The sequence below is a fragment of the Ambystoma mexicanum genome, chromosome 2q (assembly GCF_040938575.1).
Source record: "Ambystoma mexicanum isolate Mex_15411 chromosome 2q, UKY_AmexF1_1, whole genome shotgun sequence".
NCBI lineage: Eukaryota > Metazoa > Chordata > Amphibia > Caudata > Ambystomatidae > Ambystoma > Ambystoma mexicanum.
Window position 1 is genome coordinate 463,287,488 of NC_090924.1, and position 19,448 is coordinate 463,306,935.

At 52.5% G+C, this 19,448-nt stretch overlaps 1 protein-coding gene across 3 annotated transcripts in view; it reads right to left on the minus strand.

Annotated features, from left to right (window-relative positions):
* Window positions 1–19,448, minus strand: part of LOC138569529 (cytochrome P450 3A21-like) — a 542,158-nt gene that overhangs the window by 42,986 nt on the left and 479,724 nt on the right. For all 3 annotated transcript variants that reach the window (XM_069647584.1, XM_069647582.1, XM_069647583.1), the window contains one exon: window positions 206–432. In XM_069647584.1, coding sequence (XP_069503685.1) covers window positions 206–432 — 227 coding nt within the window. The remainder of the gene's footprint in view (window positions 1–205; window positions 433–19,448) is intronic.

A 19,448-nucleotide genomic window follows, 5' to 3' on the forward strand; every position in this document is an offset into this window, starting at 1 on the left:
GGGCTCTGAGGGCAGTGTAGCTAGGTGAGAAAAGGTTTGTATGCACAATTATTGAGCTGAGAAGACAGAGTTGGGCAGGTTCGAGTGCAAATCTCCCTAAAACCACCTCTCTTTGGGTATGGTGTCCACCCAAGAAGAGCCAGTTAATCTACCAGAGCTCTTTTCAGCTCCCTTTTCTTTTTCCTCAGACTAATATCGGAGGTACCTTTCGGGATCGAATGTCTCCGGATCTGGCCAATACTCTGGGTCACGATGCATCACGTAGGCCGGTATCATCACCAGTGTCCCCCCCGGAATAGTCACTCCATTGATTTCAATGGTCTTCTTGCACATTCTATCCAGTCTTCCGCCCGGGGGAAAAAGCCTCAGGTTTTCATTAATCACCATGTCGAGGTAGTCCATCTGCATTAGAGAGTCATATGTGGGTGCTGCCTGCAGTGGGGAAAAGGGGGCAATGAAACATTGAAACATCACTTCCAAAATATTTGCAAAATAGGAAAACATTTCAATGTACTGCATAGTATTGAGGGACCCATTATTGTCCTCGTGCATTCATACAGTTTTGAAAAATACTCAAAACTCTCACATTTTAAAAAAAAGACATCACTGGTGACTGATTTAGTTGTGGGAGAGGGCAACTTGCGTTAAAATACAGACTTGGGTACTTGCCCTCCAATATAAAGGTAGACAAAATATTCGCCAATGCCCATTCAAAATTTTAGCACGACCACCCTATAAACGCCCTCAATTTGGCTGAGAAATGAGCATGTAGGTGTCCAAATCCCTCACTTTTCGCAGACTGTGTAGCAACGCTTCAGTTGGGGAGTTTCCATCGTGAGCACATTGTCCGCATCTACTGTACTCCTGGAGGAATCTGTCCCACAGGTTTACGCCAGGCGTGGCACATCCATGCCCACCCAGAGTGCCAGGCCACAAATACATCAGGTCACGCACCCTCTGCCACATGAATCAATTAGTTGCCAATCTGTGGCTTGCACATTTAGGTGGAGTCTGTACATTCGTAAACCCTTGTATGTTTCACTGATACAGACAAGGAACACAACCTTGCATGAAGGAACAAAACACATACACAATTACCTTGCTACATTGAACGCCTTTACTATGACCTCTTGCTCGTGCAAGTGCCTCATTCATTGAGAACTGCGTGATCCCACCATTACTATAAGAGACGAGGGAAGACTATCTTTGATATGAACCACACATAATTGCCTGGGCACAGGACCACATTGCCAGGATAGATTCCCTGCGTAACATTCTAGAAGCCTTGAATGGCCATCTCATGACATGAAAGACCCCAAGTCCTAAACCGAATATCCAACACCAACCCCACTTACATGGCGACATATACCGTTGATTAGTGCATGACAATCATTATTGACATCCTCGGATCCAATCAGAATGCTTGGGAAGCAGTCATTAATTACTGTTATTGACAGTCGACATCTAATTTAACATGTTTACTTTTACATTATACCCGATGCATGCTAATGTTAAAACTATTCCAGTTCACCCAAGATTACCATTAAAATGTTTACGCTATAAAGACAATAATTTCATTGAAATGCAACAAAATAAAACCGCATTTAATTTGCTCAAGTTTTGTCCACTTACTTTAGTCAGTAATAAATCAGCATTCTTTACTCCACCACCACCCCAAAACCTATGTTGTTATTACTATTATGTGCTAATAGCATTATAATTCATGTTAGGGGCCATTATCTCTGATAAGGACCCTTCTCCAACTTGGGGAGCAGGTCGATTTCCCGTGATAAAGACTCAACGCTCAGTCAATGAGGCTTCATTATATGCTGTTATTTTGCTATCCGATATATATATATATATATATATATATATATACTGTGCTGCTTTAATGCACATCATGTTTGGAAATAAATGTTTAGGTGTGTCTAGAGAGAGATTTAATTCTCAGCCGGTGCTCTTGTGGTAGTATGTTACGGGGGGGGGGGGGGGTGGCATGGTGTCAATCAGCTACTCTGTGATGGGGGCCATGATGTCAGTCAGCTACTGTGTGATGCAGAAAGAGTGCGTCGTGAAGAAAGCTCTGTTAAGGCGTTGGCGACTTTGGAGAAGCTATTCAGCTATACATTTATTTATTTGACATTTATAAGGCACCTATACAACAAGTGGTGTTTCAAGGTGCCACAAGACAACAAGAAAAGGGGGGGAAAAGGGAGAAAGATACAATAACGGTCTTACTAGACCTTGTGACATTCGGATTGTGCAAGTGCAGAGCAAGAAGTGCAAAGGAGGGGGCAGGGGGAAGTGCAGGACAGCGCAATAAAGTGCTAAGGTGGTAAGGTAAGGGAGACAGGGTGAAGTGCAGGTGTTACGGAGAGGCCCATGGGCAAGTGCCATGGAAAGCAGGTAAAACAGAGGGACGAGTGGGGGGTGCGGACTGGGCGCAGGGGAACCAGGAGCCAGTCATGGATGAGGAGGAAGGAGATTAGCAGGGAATGGAGAAATAGGAGGCGGTTAAGAAAAGGAGGGTCTTCGGGAGCTTCCGGAACTTAAGGAGATCCGGATCAAGCCTGAGAGAGCCAGGGAGACCATTCCAGAGGGAGGCTCCTTGCAGAGGAGAGACATCTACCCCCCACTGTTTGCTTAGAGAAGCGACGGATTCGCTGAGAGTTGGAGCAAGCAGATCGAAAGGCTCTAGCAGGGAGGTATTTAGGGAGAGAGAGTTGGATGTAAGGGGATCCCAGGCCTCAGAAATCCTTGTGGTCGATGCAGAAGGTCTTGAATTTCATCCTAGCAGCAACCGAGAGCCAATGGAGAGATATTAGGGCCTGAGAGATGCAGTCCCTGGTCTTCACAGTCCTATTTTGAATTAGTTGAAGGGGACAAAGGGAGGAGGAAGGAAGATTGAGGAACAGGCTGTTACAGTAGTCAAGCCTAGAAAGGACCAGAGCTCTGGAGACATTGAGTTTCTGCGTGAAAGTGAGGAAAGGGAGAATACCTCTCAGGAGGTGCAGCTTGTAGTGGGCCTTCTTGGCAAGGTCCGAGATGTAAGGAGAGAAGGAGAGAGAGGAATCAAAGATGACACCAATTTTTTTTGTCTCACCAGAGGAAGAGGAGAGGGGGATCATAGAGGGCAGCCAGAGTGGGAGTGAAGGGGGGAGCAGGGCTCCCAATGGAAAGGATCTCAGTCTTACTGGCATTAAGGTACAGATTATTGGCAGTGCACCAAGAATGAATGGCAGTCAGACAGCCAGGGATGAGAGAGGAGGAGGAGGTGGAAGGAGAACGAAGCTTGAAGAAGAGCTGTGTGTCATCTGCATAACACTGGAAGTGAGGAGTAAAAGAAGAGATACAATGGGCCAAAGCGGCAAGGTAGATACTGAAAATATGCGGCGAGAGGATAGAGCCTTGAGGGACACAGGTGGAGAGTTTGATAGGGGAGAGAAAAGGGCCCAGATGGACCTGGCAGGGTCTGTTGGGAGAGGAAAGAGGTCAACCAGTCCAGAGCCAGACTTGTGATGCTAAGGGTGTCACAGAGCCGATTTATCAGGGTGGCATGATTGACTGCATCAAAGGTGGAGGAGAGATCCAGGAGGATAAGAACGGAAGGAGAGTTAGAGTCAGGATCAGAGAGCAAATGCTCATGTGCGTTCAGTAGAGCCGTTTCTCTGCCTCTGGCAGCTCTGAAGCCAGACTGGTGGTCGTGGAGACAGCCAACAGAATCAGAGTGTTGGGCCAGTTGGGAGATGGCAAGCTTCTCAAGGAGTTTGCGCAGGAAGGGGTAATAAAGATAGGGCAATAGGTAGCAGGGCAGGAGGGGTCAGAAGAGGAGCAGGTGCACAAGGGAATTCTTGTAGGAAGGAGCCATTGGCAAAGGAGTGTTACAGAAATCAGCCAGGGAAGGTGCAAAGGAGGCAATGTTGTCCTTGAAAGTTCTGGAGGAGCAGGGGAGCACCTGTTTGGAGAAGACTTTCATAGAGAGGGCTAGGCTAGAGACCTCATCCGTTGTGATGGGAGAGAAGGAGGGGAAAGGAAGGGGAGAGGGGAGTCAAGGGAGTTAAGATAGCTGGGAAGGGAGGAGGCAGGGGGATAGAGGAGAAAGAGGACAGAATTTCCTGGGTTTTGGAAAGGAAGTGGGTGGCCAGAGAGGTCCAGAGGGTCTGGGATGGAGGAGGGGATGTGGAGACTGCAGGAGGATTGGCGATTTCCTTGCTGATTTTGAACAGTTCGCCAGAGTTGTAAGTCACTCCTGAGATGCAGGCTTGGATGTGAGACCTCTTCTTAGAGCGAATGGGGAGTCTGTATTGTCTTTGGAGCAGGCGACAGGCCAGTTTTTCAGAGAATGAGACTGAAGCCTGCCATATCCACTCAGCCACTCTCACTTGCGATTCAGAGAGGCTAGGTCAGAATTATACCAGGAGTTACGCTTGGAGGCAGGTAAGGGCAGAGTCAGTGTAGGCAACCGTGGCAGGACTGGGAGGGGTATGAAGGTGGAAGAAAAGGCAGCAACTGACACTCGCTTCATCTGTCGATTGACTGAGAAGGTGACAGGAAGTGCCGGCAGAGGATTAGTAGGGGTACCTAAGACATCCAGATGAGAAGACAGAAGGAATTGGTCAGACCAGAAGAGGGGAGTAGTGAAAAGGTTGGAGATAGAAATGTCAGTAGAGATGAGAGCATCCAAGGTATGTCCTGTAGATTGCATCAGATCAGAGGGATGAATGGTAAGGGAAAGAACGTTACAGAGGCTACGGAAGCTTCTAGTGGCCACATCGGAAGAGTCGAGGTGAATATTGAAGACATCAAGGAGGAGAGGTTTGGAGGTAGAGGCAAGAAGGGAAGAGGCGAGTCCAGACCACTCAGAGAGGAAGAGGGTGACCAGACCACAGATCCTGTAGATGGTATTAATAGTCAGTGGAAGGGTTGGAGAGATGCCAAGCCTGCAGGCAAGGCACTCAAAGGAGGAATAGTACTGAGTGGGTATGATAGAGGTAGGGATCCAGTCAGGGAAGATTAAGACTATTCCGTGTCAAAAGCAGTGACAGCGCTGGCAGTAAACCACGTCTCAGTGTTGGAGAGAAAATCAAGGCCAAATTCTTCGAAGAGGAGACAGATATCAGAAGCGTGTATGACTGCAGAGCGAGAGTTGAGGGTTGCAAGGTGGACCTGGTTACCACCTTTGAAGGTCTTCCGTAGGGGGCTACAGGGACGTGGTATGCCCACCGGAGGTGGAGAAGGGGGAATAGGCACCAGAAGAGTGGTGGGAGAAGGGAGGAAATTGATGAGAGACGAAAGACGCCTGTCAAGAAGGAGAAGGTTGGGCTGAGAGCACCTGGCCATGACAGTGCCATTGTGATCGACATTGATGAGGCACCTAGAGGATGAGAAGACTGCCAAGAGAATTTCCCATCTGGTGCCACCATTAATGTGAGACGTGGAGAAGGGAGAGAGCACAGAGACCATATGAGGAGTGCATAGGTTCAGGGAGGAAGCAACAAAAAGGATGCCTGTGGTGGTTATAGTGTGTAGTATAAATATCCTTTAACATAACAGTCTGCCTGGAAGAAATGTTGACGTAGGTGTCAGCAATGGGCAGGCCTGGGTCTTTTTTAACTTCTTTCTTTCAGGTTTTTAGAGGGAGGAAGGATAAGTGATAGAGTAACAGAATAAATAGGTGAGATGGAGCGCACCATGGGTGTAGGGAGAAGGCAAAGAGATGGAAGGAAAGTGGAGGGAGTGGAGATCTGCACAAGCATGAAGTACTCACCAGGTGGCCATATAGCAGATGGGGAGAGAGCTGTCTTCTGTTTACATGCTGTCAGGTACATTGATGTTTTTACACATGTTCAATCATTTTTTGTTATTGTTGTTATATATACTGCTTGGTACACTGATGTTTGCTCTTTCATGCTGTATCACGTTTTGTGTTATTATTGTTATTAACATTTGCTTTTTTTGTCTCTGGTTACCACTGTTAATGTGGTTAAATAATAGCAATAGGGCTGCCAATCCATAACAATTAGCTGTTCTGTGATTCAGAGATACACTTTCATTGGCTCATTTGTGTTTTAAAACAGTATTTTCATGGGGCCTAAGGTTGGACAAGCCCAATATTGTTATTGTTTACTTGTTCATGTTGGCTCAGTGGTAATATGCATTTTACTTTGGTGCTCCGACTTTGAGAGGGAGCATGTAATATACCAATATATTGAAGTGAATTAATTTCTCCATTTATATAGAGAACATTAACAGAGTTGTGTTTTTTTTACGACAGTTTAAATGTTTCCAGAAAGTTTCACATTGCTGCTGAGGAGGAAAGGGTGGCGGTAGGCTTCACTTGTACGTCTGTAAATGTATTATATTGAGAAGAATTCATTGATAATGTATAGCATGTAAGCCTTGAGAACATTTCTGTATTGATTCCATCATATGCAGGCCGGTTGATCTACTGTAAGGCCCTAGCACAGCATGGACATACTTGCCCCTGGCAATGTTTTAGTTTCAATACATGTTTGTGGTGTGCAATTCTTGGTCCAGTGTGGGCTTAAATGTCAGTAAAAAAGCGGGAAATTCCGGCACCAGCATTTATTCACAACAGCAAAACACAAGTTTGCCATAGGGGCCATGAACTACAGGCCCCTACTGTAAAATAATTGCAGCAATTACTGGCACCGGTAATACCGTTGCCAGTAATTGTGGCAATTCCATCCCATGGAGTCCTATAGGATTTCATGGGAATGGGAACTTACCTGCACTCCGTCTTCTGTAATATCTCCGTAATACTGGGATATTGAGTGGCGGAGATGGTAAGTGGACTTTGCCGGTATCCGGACGGCTTTACTGCTGGGATACCAGTAAACTCTTAATGAGTGTGCGTTTTTGAATCTTACATTTTGGAATCCCATCTGCAATACTATCAATGGCTTCCATGCTCTGTGACAGCTCATCTTGTCTGTAGGGGCCTTGCTGGTCTTTCTTGCTATCCAGCAAAATCATCACTCTGGAACTCTCCACCAAGACCCCAGGCTCAGAACCTTACATTACCTGTCTTGATAAAGACTCTTTCGTGGTTGAAACATGTGTCGGCACTTTGTATTCTAACAAACCATGGCACATTTTATGGCAATAAACCAGCACTCTAAATTCAAACAGAAGTGGCAAGACTTTTCATTTGCTTGCTTCATACACACAACCTAACTGGTCACGTTATCCGGGATCCAGCACATGAGTGTACATGGTTCTTACCAACCCTTTTTCTCACTACAAAACGGGACAGAAGAGCACTGCCCGTAAGAAACCAACAGCCGGCAGTAGGATCCACCACACCTGATAAACACCATGATCAGCGCAGTGATCTAGCTTTCCTAATGCGCTCACTCTCACCCCAATACCATTATTTTATAGACCCACCATCTGTACAAAGTAAGAAACAAACTTAAGTCATCCTGTTATTTAAAAAAAATAATAATAATTCAGCACTACAGAAATATTTTCCAAGTTTGGCAGTATTTCGATGGTAAATCTGCCAAAATACTGCCAAACGGATTTCCTGTTACGGCCACTTGGTCCGGCGGATTTATCGCAGTATTACAAGTGGTGGTAGGCGGTGCAAATCCCAATTGCTTGGAGTCCGTAGGATTGATGCTGTTTTTGGCAGATTTACCTGCAGCTTTTTTGCTGGAGGGAAAACCTTCACCTCACCACCAAACGTGTCGTACTGCGGTGCGGTAATGCAGTGGTAACTGTTACCATTGGTTTAAGACTGTTTTCTCCACATACTTCCGTACTTGTAATGAGGCACTGTGTGTTATTTTTCTCATCTGCTACTTCTGTTTTATTCCCTTCTCACTTGTTCCCCCTTTTTGGGGGTGGGAAAGCGCATATAAAGGGTTGGGGTGTCGGGAATGAAAGAAATAGGTAGATGTTGGGGGCTTCGGTGGCGGACCCCCTAAAAATAATCTAAAATAAAATTCGAAATGTTTTTCGCTAAGAATTCAGCAGAAAAACACCCATCGTAAAAACGGATGTCAATGAAATGACAGAACCATTTTATTTTTGATTCTGAGCTTTCTTTTCAAGAACACATTTTGGCTGCTACTCATTCTCGTTGCTTTGAATTATTGAATATTAAGAACATATGCTATCTACTTATGGTTTTACCTATTACATTGCCTGGTCAAACATTAGCGTTTTCAGAATTAAATAATTGTTGCTAAATTCATGTTGGTCTTTCTAAATATGCACCATTATCTTTTCCGTCTGTCCTACATGTTTCTGTTCATGTTCTGCTTAATCATACTTATTCATAGACCTATCTTCCATTTCATCATGTCTTCTATGTCTTTATCAGTTGCCTATTTCATATAGGTTTCAATGTCATATGTTCCGTACTGTCTTTATATGCATACATGCTTTAGCACCAATGTATCCCTCTGATCTTTTTTTCGCTTGACACGCCTTGTTGAGAGGCAGATGAATACGTCATCCATAGCTTTCGCCCCTCCTCCAGCTTAATGTTTCATAGGTGAGAAACGTTTCTCGCTAAGGCAACTGTACCGCCCAATGTTTTTTTTCCCGCAGAAATAGAATTTGGCCAAAAAACCATAAAAAAATTACTGTTGATAAATGAACGGTATACTTGTGATCCCACAAGATTGGTATCAATGATATTTTGAATGGTGCCATTATTTTGTCAGACACTCACACTCACTCCCTTTTGGTCCTTTCCCAGATCTTATGCATCCCAACTCACTGCTTCCTTTTCTCCTCCTACTCCATCTCCTGTCTCCCCCTTCTTCTCTCCTGCCATCTCCTCTAGCCCCTACACCCTCTGTTCTTCCCACTCCCTCCCTTTCTTTCTCTCTCATCCTTCCTCTCTCCTATCTCTCCTTCTGACTCTCTCCACTCCTGTCCCTCCTGTCCTCTCACACTCCTCTCCTTTGTATTTACTTCTTCCGTCCTCCACCATCTACTTCCACTTACCTTCACCTTCCCCTCTACAGCTCCTTCCTCTCTCTTTCTCCTCTCTTTATCAGTCTCTCACACTCTCTCTGTACCACTCTCACCCTCTACTATCTCCTTTACACTCTAACCCTACTCTTCTCCACCCTTATCCAGCACCACTCACTCTCCCACTCACAGCTACACACTTTCCAATTACCACAACTCTCTCTCACACGCAATACCTCACCTAAGCCGTCAGTGCGCCACTCCACCTTCCGTCCTTCGCCTGGTCCCTCTGTCCACCTCCATACCTCCCGACTTCCCCAAACACCTTTCACTCTGTTTTGCTCCTACGTGTCCTTTATACCTGTGAATTCCTGTTTCTGTCCTTCCCTACCCACTCCATTGGATCTTCATTCCACGTGACTCTGGGGCCCAATCTAAACAGTGGTTGTCCTCATGATTGGGCCATTGTAGTGCAATTCTCCATTGACCCCTCTTATCCCACCTCGTTTCGGTACATGGCATTTTTAACAGTCTGTTATTTTCTCTGCTATCTGTTTGTTCGGTGTTCTGCTTGCTCTGATCTGTGGTGAGTAATGCTTCTCTCCTTTGAATGTTGGTCCTTGTAGTTCTGAAATAAAGCAAAGATAACTCAGGCAGGATTGAGGGTGCAAGGCATTGGATGGTTGGCAGTGGTACCAAAATCAACAGTCAAGGCATATATAGAGGATTCAGGGACTGGGATCCTCCCAACTCCCTCACTCCGCCTCTGGGGCTGGATTGGCTCTGGCATACTCTGTGGTAGGCTGCCTACCCCAGGTAGGGGTGGGTCCCTCTCCCCCTGACAAGGTCAAGCCACCGACCCTGTCACATAGGCTATACTAATCTTGCTTGTATAGTCTGTTGATTGGTCAATGAGAATGCTAAGCGAACATTCCAAGAGCTGTAGCAGAAAGAAAAGATGGGCATTGGAAGAGGTTCCGGTTGAGGGAGCATGCACCAACCCGAGGCAGCTAGCAGGGGGTGGGAAACCCCCTAGCACAGCAAATAAACCACAGTGAAAATGGGAAAGAAAACTAATGCATGGGGGAATAGGACTACACATGTTCATGTTTAAGATAGCATCGTTTTTTTTTAATTAATCTGGACTAACCAAGGACTGTACACTAAATTGGTGCAAAAGATATGTTTTTAAAGTTCGAGAGACTTAGTTGTCATTAAACTACCTAAAAAGAGTGTATGTCACTGAATTGAATAGCATTCGTTTACAGACTAAAAAATGTCATTCGATCTCTCTATCTTACACACACACAAACACAAGCACACACACAGAATCACATCTGTAGGTGCATAGTAAGTGATTTTTCAAAGTGAGGAAATTCAGAATTAATAAACACCTTGGAATGCGTGTTTCTATAACAACGGAACATGCTCTGTTTTTACAAAACCAAACTCGGGGGCAAGGTTAATAGAAAATACATGCGCATAGAATCTAATTGTTCTGAACATGCCTAAAGGGTAACAAATAGAAAAAAATAATAACACATTTGAACATTTTAATGCGCTCAATTAATATTTATTGAGGTTAGAAAAAGAATGATGGGCGGTGGCCCTGATAACAGAACTGAACTCAAATTCTAGGACTGGAATCCGCTACACGAACAAAAGGGCGTGGATGTGCACGCATTTCGATTAACACACGGTTGCTTTTACAGCAAAATCTGGGGTACACACTGTGTGATGTATAAGGTAATTCACCAACAATCTGGAAAGTCCATATTCCTTACTTGAATTTGCAGATGAAACTGCTAATTTTCATTCAACACATTTAGGTTTTTATTTTTCATTCAAAGACTCTTATGTAGACCTGGTTTTCTTAGGGCCTTGTCCCTCTGCTGTGTGGAGATACCTATTTTATTAAAAAAATAAACATAAACATGAGCATTGCTATATCCTTTCTATAATCTTAACTATTCCGCGTTAATATTCCCCTACCCTGCTCCACCTCCGGGGGAACCTGCTCCGTCAGCCCACTCTCCCGTAAATGGGTCATGGAGGGACACCCAGTCCGAAACCGATGGAACAGACCCCTCCTTTCTGTCCAATGGCAACCACTCACAGGTGGAACCAGATGATGGGCCATGTGGGTGTCAGAACTCCCAGGACGTCTCTTCCTGCCTTCACCCGGGCTGCCGCGAGGACACAGCCTGGACTTCGTTCTTCACTGGCCCACCGGCCTGACCTTGGGCAGGCTGGCAACGCTAGCAATGCTCTTCTCTCCTGGTCCCATCCTACTGGCCGCGGCCCCGGCCATCAGCACTCACAGCCCATGTGGGTTGGGCCTGAATGCTCCCTTTTCCGGCCCACCTGGCGCTGCACAGACCCGCGTAGGATCCTGGGCTGCCCTGCACACACTGCCCGGGCCGTGATCTTCTGGCCTGCGCAGCCAGGCCCCCGGGTGGGCTGGCATGCTATCAGGGAGTGTCACACTGGACTACGCAGCCCGGCCCTCACATTGCATGCCGGGCCACCCCTGACATCCGTGGGCCAGCTTTCAAAAATGCCCATGCTTCAGAAGCCTGCTTGAGGCTGCGGTTCCTAGGGAACCTTTTTAGATGTCCTCTACTCTCCCTGCTCGATCTCCTTTTCTTTTTCCACTGTAATTTTTATGGTTCTTTTTCAATCTTCTCTCCTCTCTAAAGTTCTAGTCCTGCACAATCTATTCCTTTGACAGGGGAGGTACAGCCATTGTTTTTCTTTCTCAAAATTCCAACAAGCCCCAGGATGGTGCCGGATGATGCAGTCCAGGGACCCTTAGTGAGTGGGGTCATGGACTCTTCCATCCCTGTTACCCCCCACCCCCGCTCATGCCCCGTGTCTCCCTCGTGTTACCCCCCACCCCCCGCTCATGCCCTGTGTCTCCCTTGTGTTACCCCCCACCCATGCCCTGTCTCCCCTGTTACCCCCCACTCCCCGCTCATGCCCCGTGTCTCCCTTGTGTTACCCCCACCCCCCGCTCATGCCCTGTGTGTCTCTCTCCCCTCCTTTCCCCCACCCCCCGCTCATGCCCCATGCGTCTCTATCCTTCCCCCCACCCCCCGCTCATACCCCGTGTCTCCCTACTGTTCCCCCCACCCCCCGCTCATGCCCCGTGTGTCTCTCCGCTTCCCCCCACCCATGCCCCGTGTCTCCCTCCTTTCCCCCACCCCCCGCTCATGCCCCGTGTGTCTCTCTCCCCTCCTTTCCCCCACCCCCCGCTCATGCCCCATGCGTCTCTATCCTTCCCCCCCACCCCCCGCTCATACCCCGTGTCTCCCTACTGTTCCCCCCACCCCCCGCTCATGCCCCGTGTGTCTCTCCCCTTCCCCCCCACCCCCCGCTCATGCCCCATGTGTCTCACCCCTTCCCCCGCTCATGCCCTGTGTCTCCCTCCCCTTCCCTCCACCCCCGCTCATACCCCGTGTCTCCCTACTGTTCCCCCCACCCCCGCTCATGCCCCGTGTGTCTCTCCCCTTCCCCCGCACCCCCCCCGCTCATGCCCCATGTATCTCTCCCCTTCCCCCACCCTCTGCTCATACCCCGTGTCTCCCTACTGTTCCCCCCACACCCCGCTCATGCCCCGTGTGTCTCTCCCCTTCCCCCCCACCCCCCGCTCATGCCCCATGTGTCTCACCCCTTCCCCCGCTCATGCCCTGTGTCTCCCTCCCCTTCCCTCCACCCCCCCGCTCATACCCCGTGTCTCCCTACTGTTCCCCCCACCCCCCGCTCATGCCCCGTGTGTCTCTCCCCTCCTCCCCACCCCCCGCTCATGCCCCGTGTCTCTCTCCCCTACCCCCCCACCCCCACTCATGCCCCGTGTGTCTCTGCCCTTCCCCCCACCCCCCGCTTACGCCCCGTGTCTCCCTCCTTTCCCCCACCCCCCGCTCATGCCCCGTCTGTCTCTCCCCTCCCCCACCCCCCGCTCATGCCCCTTGTCTCGCCCCTTCCCCCCGCTCATGCCCCGTGTGTCTCTCCCCTTCCCCCACCCCCTGCTCATGCCCCGTGTCTCCCTACAGTTCACCCCACCCCCCGCTCATGCCCCGTGTCTCTCTCCCCTTCCCCCCACCCCCGCTCATGCCCCGTGTGTCTCACCCCTTCCCCTCACCCCCCGCTCATGCCCCATGTGTCTCTCCCCTTCCCCCTACTCCCTGCTCATACCCTGTGTCTCCCTACTGTTCCCCCCACCCCCCGCTCATGCCCCGCATGTCTCTCTCCCCTCCCCCCCACCCCCCGCTCATGCCCCGTGTCTCTCTCCCCTACCCCCCCACCCCCACTCATGCCCCGTGTGTCTCTGCCCTTCCCCCCACCCGCCGCTTACGCCCCGTGTCTCCCTCCTTTCCCCCACCCCCCGCTCATGCCCCGTCTGTCTCTCCCCTCCCCCACCCCCCGCTCATGCCCCGTGTCTCGCCCCTTCCCCCCGACCCCCCGCTCATGCCCCGTGTGTCTCTCCCCTTCCCCCACCCCCTGCTCATGCCCCGTGTCTCCCTACAGTTCACCCCACCCCCCGCTCATGCCCCGTGTCTCTCTCCCCTTCCCCCCCACCCCCGCTCATGCCCCGTGTGTCTCACCCCTTCCCCCCACCCCCCGCTCATGCCCCGTGTGTCTCTCCCCTTCCCCCTACTCCCTGCTCATACCCTGTGTCTCCCTACTGTTCCCCCCACCCCCCGCTTATGCCCCGCGTGTCTCTCTCCCCTCCCCCCCATCCCCCGCTCATGCCACGTGTCTCTCTCCCCCTCCCCCCACCCCCCACTCATGCGTCGTGTGTCTCTCCCCTGCCCCCCACCCCCCGCTCATGCCCCGTGTCTCCCTCCTTTGCCCCACCCCCCGCTCATGCCCTGTGTGTCTCTCCCCTCCCCCACCCCCCGCTCATGCCCCGTGTCTCCCTACTGTTCCCCTCACCCCCTGCTCATGGTCCGTGTCTCTCTCCCCTTCTCCCCCACCCCCGCTCATACCCCGTGTATCCCTACTGTTCCCCCCACCCTCTGCTCATACCCCGTGTCTCCCTACTGTACCCCCACCCCCCGCTCATGCCCCGAGTGTCTCTCTCCCCTCCCCCCACCCCCCGCTCATGCCCCGTGTGTCTCTCCCCTACCCACCCACCCCCACTCATGCCCCGTGTGTCTCTGCCCTTCCCCCCACCCCCCGCTTATGCCCCGTGTCTCCCTCCTTTCCCCCACCCCCCGCTCATGCCCCGTGTGTCTCTCCCCTCCCCCACCCCCCGCTCATGCCCCGTGTCTCTCCCCTTCCCCCCGACCCCCCGCTCATGCCCGTGTGTCTCTCCCCTTCCCCCACCCCCTGCTCATGCCCCGTGTTTCCCTACAGTTCACCCCACCCCCCGCTCATGCCCCGTGTCTCTCTCCCCTTCCCCCGCCACCCCCGCTCATGCCCAGTGTGTCTCTCCCCTTCCCCAACACCCCCCGCTCATGCCCCGTGTGTCTCTCCCCTCCCCCATCCCCCGCTCATGCCCCGTGTGTCTCCCTACTGTTCCCCCCACCCCCCGCTCATGCCCCGCGTGTCTCTCTCCCCTCCCCCCCACCCCCCGCTCATGCCACGTGTCTCTCTCCCCTTCCCCCCACTCATGCGCCGTGTCTCCCTCCTTTGCCCCACCCCCCGCTCATGCCCTGTGTGTCTCTCCCCTCCCCCACCCCCCGCTCATGCCCCATGTCTCCCTACTGTTCCCCTCACCCCCTGCTCATGCCCCGTGTCTCTCTCCCCTTCTCCCCCACCCCCCGCTCATACCCCGTGTATCCCTACTGTTCCCCCCACCCCCCGCTCATGCCCTGTGTGTCTCTCCCCTTCCCCTGCACCCCCATGTATCTCTCCCCTTCCCCCCACCCTCTGCTCATACCCCGTGTCTCCCTACTGTTCCCCCACCCCCCGCTCATGCCCCGAGTGTCTCTCTCCCCTCCCCCCCACCCCCCGCTCATGCCCCGTGTCTCTCTCCCCTACCCACCCACCCCCACTCATGCCCCGTGTGTCTCTGCCCTTCCCCCCACCCCCCGCTTATGCCCCGTGTCTCCCTCCTTTCCCCCACCCCCCGCTCATGCCCCGTGTGTCTCTCCCCTCCCCCACCCCCGCTCATGCCCCGTGTCTCTCCCCTTCCCCCTGACCCCCCGCTCATGCCCGTGTGTCTCTCCCCTTCCCCCACCCCCTGCTCATGCCCCGTGTCTCCCTACAGTTCACCCCACCCCCCGCTCATGCCCCGTGTCTCTCTCCCCTTCCCCCGCCACCCCCGCTCATGCCCAGTGTGTCTCTCCCCTTCCCCAACACCCCCCGCTCATGCCCCGTGTGTCTCTCCCCTCCCCCCACCCCCCGCTCATGCCCCGTGTGTCTCCCTACTGTTCCCCCCACCCCCCTGCTCATGCCCCGTGTCACTCTCCCCTTCCCCCCACCCCCGCTCATGCCCCGTGTGTCTCTCCTGTTCCCCCACCGCCCGCTGATCCCCTGTGTCTCTCTCCCCTTCCCCCCACCCCCGCTCATACCCGTGTGTCTCTCCCCTTCCCCCCACCCCCCACTCATGCCCCATGTGTCTCTCCCCTCCCCCCACTCCCCGCTCATGCCCCGTGTGTCTCCCTCCTTTCCCCCCACCCCCCTGCTCATGCCCATGTGTCTCTTCCCTCCCCCCACCCCCCGCCCACGCCCCGTGTGTCTCTCCCCTTCCTCCCCACCCCCCGCTCATGCCCCTTGTGTCTCTCCTGTTCCCCCACCCCCCGCTGATCCCCTGTGTCTGTCTCCCCTTCCCCCACCCCCTGTTCATGCCCCGTGTCTCTCCCCTTCCCCCCAGCCCCCGCTCATGCCCCGTGTCTCCCTTGTGTTACCCCCCCACCCCCGCTCATGCCCCGTGTCTCCCTCGTGTTACCCCCTCACCCCCCGCTCATGCCCCGAGTCTCCTTCGTGTTACCCCCCCACCCCCTGCTCATGCCCTGTGTCTCCCTCGTATTTCCCCCCCACCCCCCGCTCATGCCCCATGTTACCCCCACCCCCCGCTCATGCCCTGGGTCTCCCTCGTGTTACCCCCACCCCCTGCTCATGCCCCGTGTCTCCCTCGTGTTATCCCCACCCCCGCTCATGCCCCGTGTCTCCCTTGTGTTACCCTCCCACCCCCCGCTCATGTCCTGTCTCCCCTGTTACCCCCCAACCCCGCTAATGCCCCGTGTCTCCCTCGTGTTACCCCCCACACACCCCGCTCATGCCCTGTGTCTCCCCTGTTCCCCCCACCCCCGCTCATGCCCCGTGTCTCCCTCCTTTCCCCCCACCCCTGCTCATGCCCCGTGTCTCCCTTGTGTTACCCCAACCCCCCTGCTCATGCCCCGTGTCTCCCCTGTTCCCCCCACCCCCGCTCATGCCCCCTGTCTCTCTCCTATTCCCCCAACCCCCGCTCATGCCCCGTGTGTCGCTCCCCTTCCCCCCACCCCCGCTCATGCCCCCGTGTCTCCCTCCTTTCCCCCCACCCCCGCTCATGCCCCGTGTCTCCCTTGTGTTACCCCCCCACTCCCCGCTCATGCCCTGTGTCTCCCCTTTTACCCCCCACCCCCCGCTCATGCCCCGTGTCTCCCCTGTTCCCCACACCCCCGCTCATGCCCCGTGTCTCCCTCCTTTCCCCCACCCCCCGCTCATGCCCCGTGTCTCCCTTATGTTACCCCCCACCCCCTGCTCATGCCCCGTGTCTCCCCTGTCCCCCCCACCCCCTGCTCATGCCCTGTGTCTCCCCTGTTCCCCCCACCCCCCGCTCATGCCCAGTGTTTCCCTCGTGTACCCCCACCCCCCGCTCATGCCCCGTGTCTCCTGTTGTCCCCCCTCCCTCTGGTCATGTCCCGTGTCTCCCTCCTGTACCCCCAGCCCCCCGCTCATGCCCCGTGTTTCCCTCGTGTTCCCCGCACCCCCACGCTCTTGCCCCGTGTTACCCCCCCACCCCCTGCTCATGCCCCGTGTCTCCCATGTGTTACCCCCCACCCCCGCTCATGCCCCGTGTCTCCCTTGTGTTACCCCTCCAACCCCCGCTCATGCCCTGTCTCCCGTTACCCCCACCCCCGCTCATGCCCCGTGTCTCCCTTGTGTTACCCACCACCTCCCGCTCATGCCCTGTGTCTCCCATGTTCCCCCCACCCCTGCTCATGCCCCGTTCTCCCTCCTTTCCCCCCCACCCCCCTGCTCATGCCCCGTGTCTCCCTTGTGTTACCCCCCACTCATGCCCCGTGTCTCCCCTGTTCCCCCCACCACCGCTCATGCCCTGTGTCTCTCTCCTATTCCCCCCACCCCTGCTCATGCCCCGTGTCTCCCCTGTCCCCCCGCTCATGCCCCGTGTCTCCCCTCTTCCCCCCTACCCCCCGCTCATGCCCCGTGTTTCCCTTGTGTACCCCCCACCCCCCGCTCATGCCCGTGTCTCCTGTTGCCCCCCCACCCTCCGGTCATGTCCCGTGTCTCCCTCCTGTACCCCCAACCCCCTCTCATGTTTCCCTCGTGTTCCCCGCACCCACCCGCTCCTGCCTCGTGTTCCCCCCACCCAGCTCATGCCTCGTGTTTCTCTCGTGTTACCCCCCACCCCCTCCCGCTCATGCCCCGTGTCTCTCTCCTTTCCCCCGACCCCCCGCTCATGCCCCGTGTGTGCACCCTGTTCCCCCACCCCCGCTCATGCCCCGTTTGTGCCCTGTTCCCCCACCCCTGCTCATGCCCCGTGTGCCCTGTTCCCCCCACCCCCCGCTCATGCCCCGTGTGTGCCCTGTTCCCCCACACCCCCGCTCATGCCCTGTGTCTCCCTCGTGTTCCTCCCCACCCCTCGCTCATGTCCTGTGTCTCCTTCGTGTTCCTCCCCACCCCCCGCTCATACCCCGCGTCTCCCTTGTGTTCCTCCCCACCCCCGCTCATGCCCCGTGTCTCCCCTGTTCCCCCCACCCGCTGCTCATGCCCTGTGTCTCTCCCGTGTTCCCCCACCCCCGCTAATGCCTGTGTTTCCTTCCTTTTCCCCCCACCCCCTGCTTATGCCCCGTTTGTGCCCTGTTCCCTCTCACCCCCCGCTCATGGCCATGTGTCTCCCCTGTTCACCCCCACCCCCCGCTCATGCCCTGTTGTGTTCTCTTTATACACCCCGCCTTCCCTTTCCATGGTGGCCATCTTGGTAAAAGATTTTCCTTCCTACGCGTCCCGGTGTAGGAAAATAAATCTTTTTTTTTTTTTACCATCCGGGGTTCCCACTTTTAGGACCTAAGATGCTAGTGGTCTTATCTATTGAAAAGGATGTTATGGTGACATTGCACTAATAAAAACCTATAAAATTCAGTAAAAAAAAAATGTGTTACAGGGACGTTATGGTTGAGTTGCACTAATAAAAACCTATGAAATTCAGTGAAAAAACTTTGTCAAAGGGACGTTATGGTTCCAAGTAAAACCGAAAAACCCTTGAAATTCGCCAGTTATGGTAAGCTAAGCAACCATAACTCGCGTCACCACCGTGCACTGCTAAGACTAACACCCAGGACATCAAAGATGACATCACAAATGTCATTGATGACAGGGATGGGGAGGGGTATAGGGACAGGGGTAGGGTGGTTGAACAGTTGCAGTTAAGCTCAAAGCTTGCAACGTATGATTGTAAAACAGAACGCTAATATGTGGCCTTAACAAATGACAGGTGTTAAAATGATTTAAATTTCCGACCAATACCGTATCTGAACATGTTTGCGTTTTAATAAATAAAGTTGGTTAAAAAAAAAGAAACAATCTGAATCAACACATAACTCCCTTTTATCTTCAATTAAAGATCACACGTTGCCAAGTCAGACGCGAATATATTAAAAACACTTTTAACCAAACGCTTAGAATTTAATAAAATATGCACGGACAAAGCAGCCAATTCTAGTCTCAGATCTAAGACAAAATGTTATAATAACTCTAATAAAGCAGGCAAAATGCTAGCATCCTATCTCAAAAAGAAAAAAGAAAAATCATTTATTTCACATATTATATCTTCCGAAGGTAATAGACTTACCAATCAAAAAGACATAAATGATGCTTTCATTCATTTTTATTCTAACTTATATTCTGAGGATTGCTCCATGAACTCTGATAATAGCAAGTCCTTCTTTCTAACTAATAAAAATGCTAATACACAGGACAGAATGGATTTCTCCCCACTTAACTCCCCTAGTTCTATCTCTGAAATTAAACAAGCCATTCTTGATCTTAGACCTAACAAGGCCCTTGGTCCCGATGGATTTACTCTCAATTTTTACAAAACCTTTATTGACTCTTTAGCTGTTAAACTATTAGAACTATATTCCCACTTCATTAACATAGGGCAAAGTCCCGGATACTTTAGTGAAGCCCTTCTTATTTTGTTTCCCAAACCAGATAAAGATCCCTCCTTCGTCAATAATTATCGTCCCATTTCCCTTATTAATGCTGATTCAAAAATGTATGCAAAAATCCTCGCTAAGCGTCTAGAAACAGTTCTTCCGAATCTTATA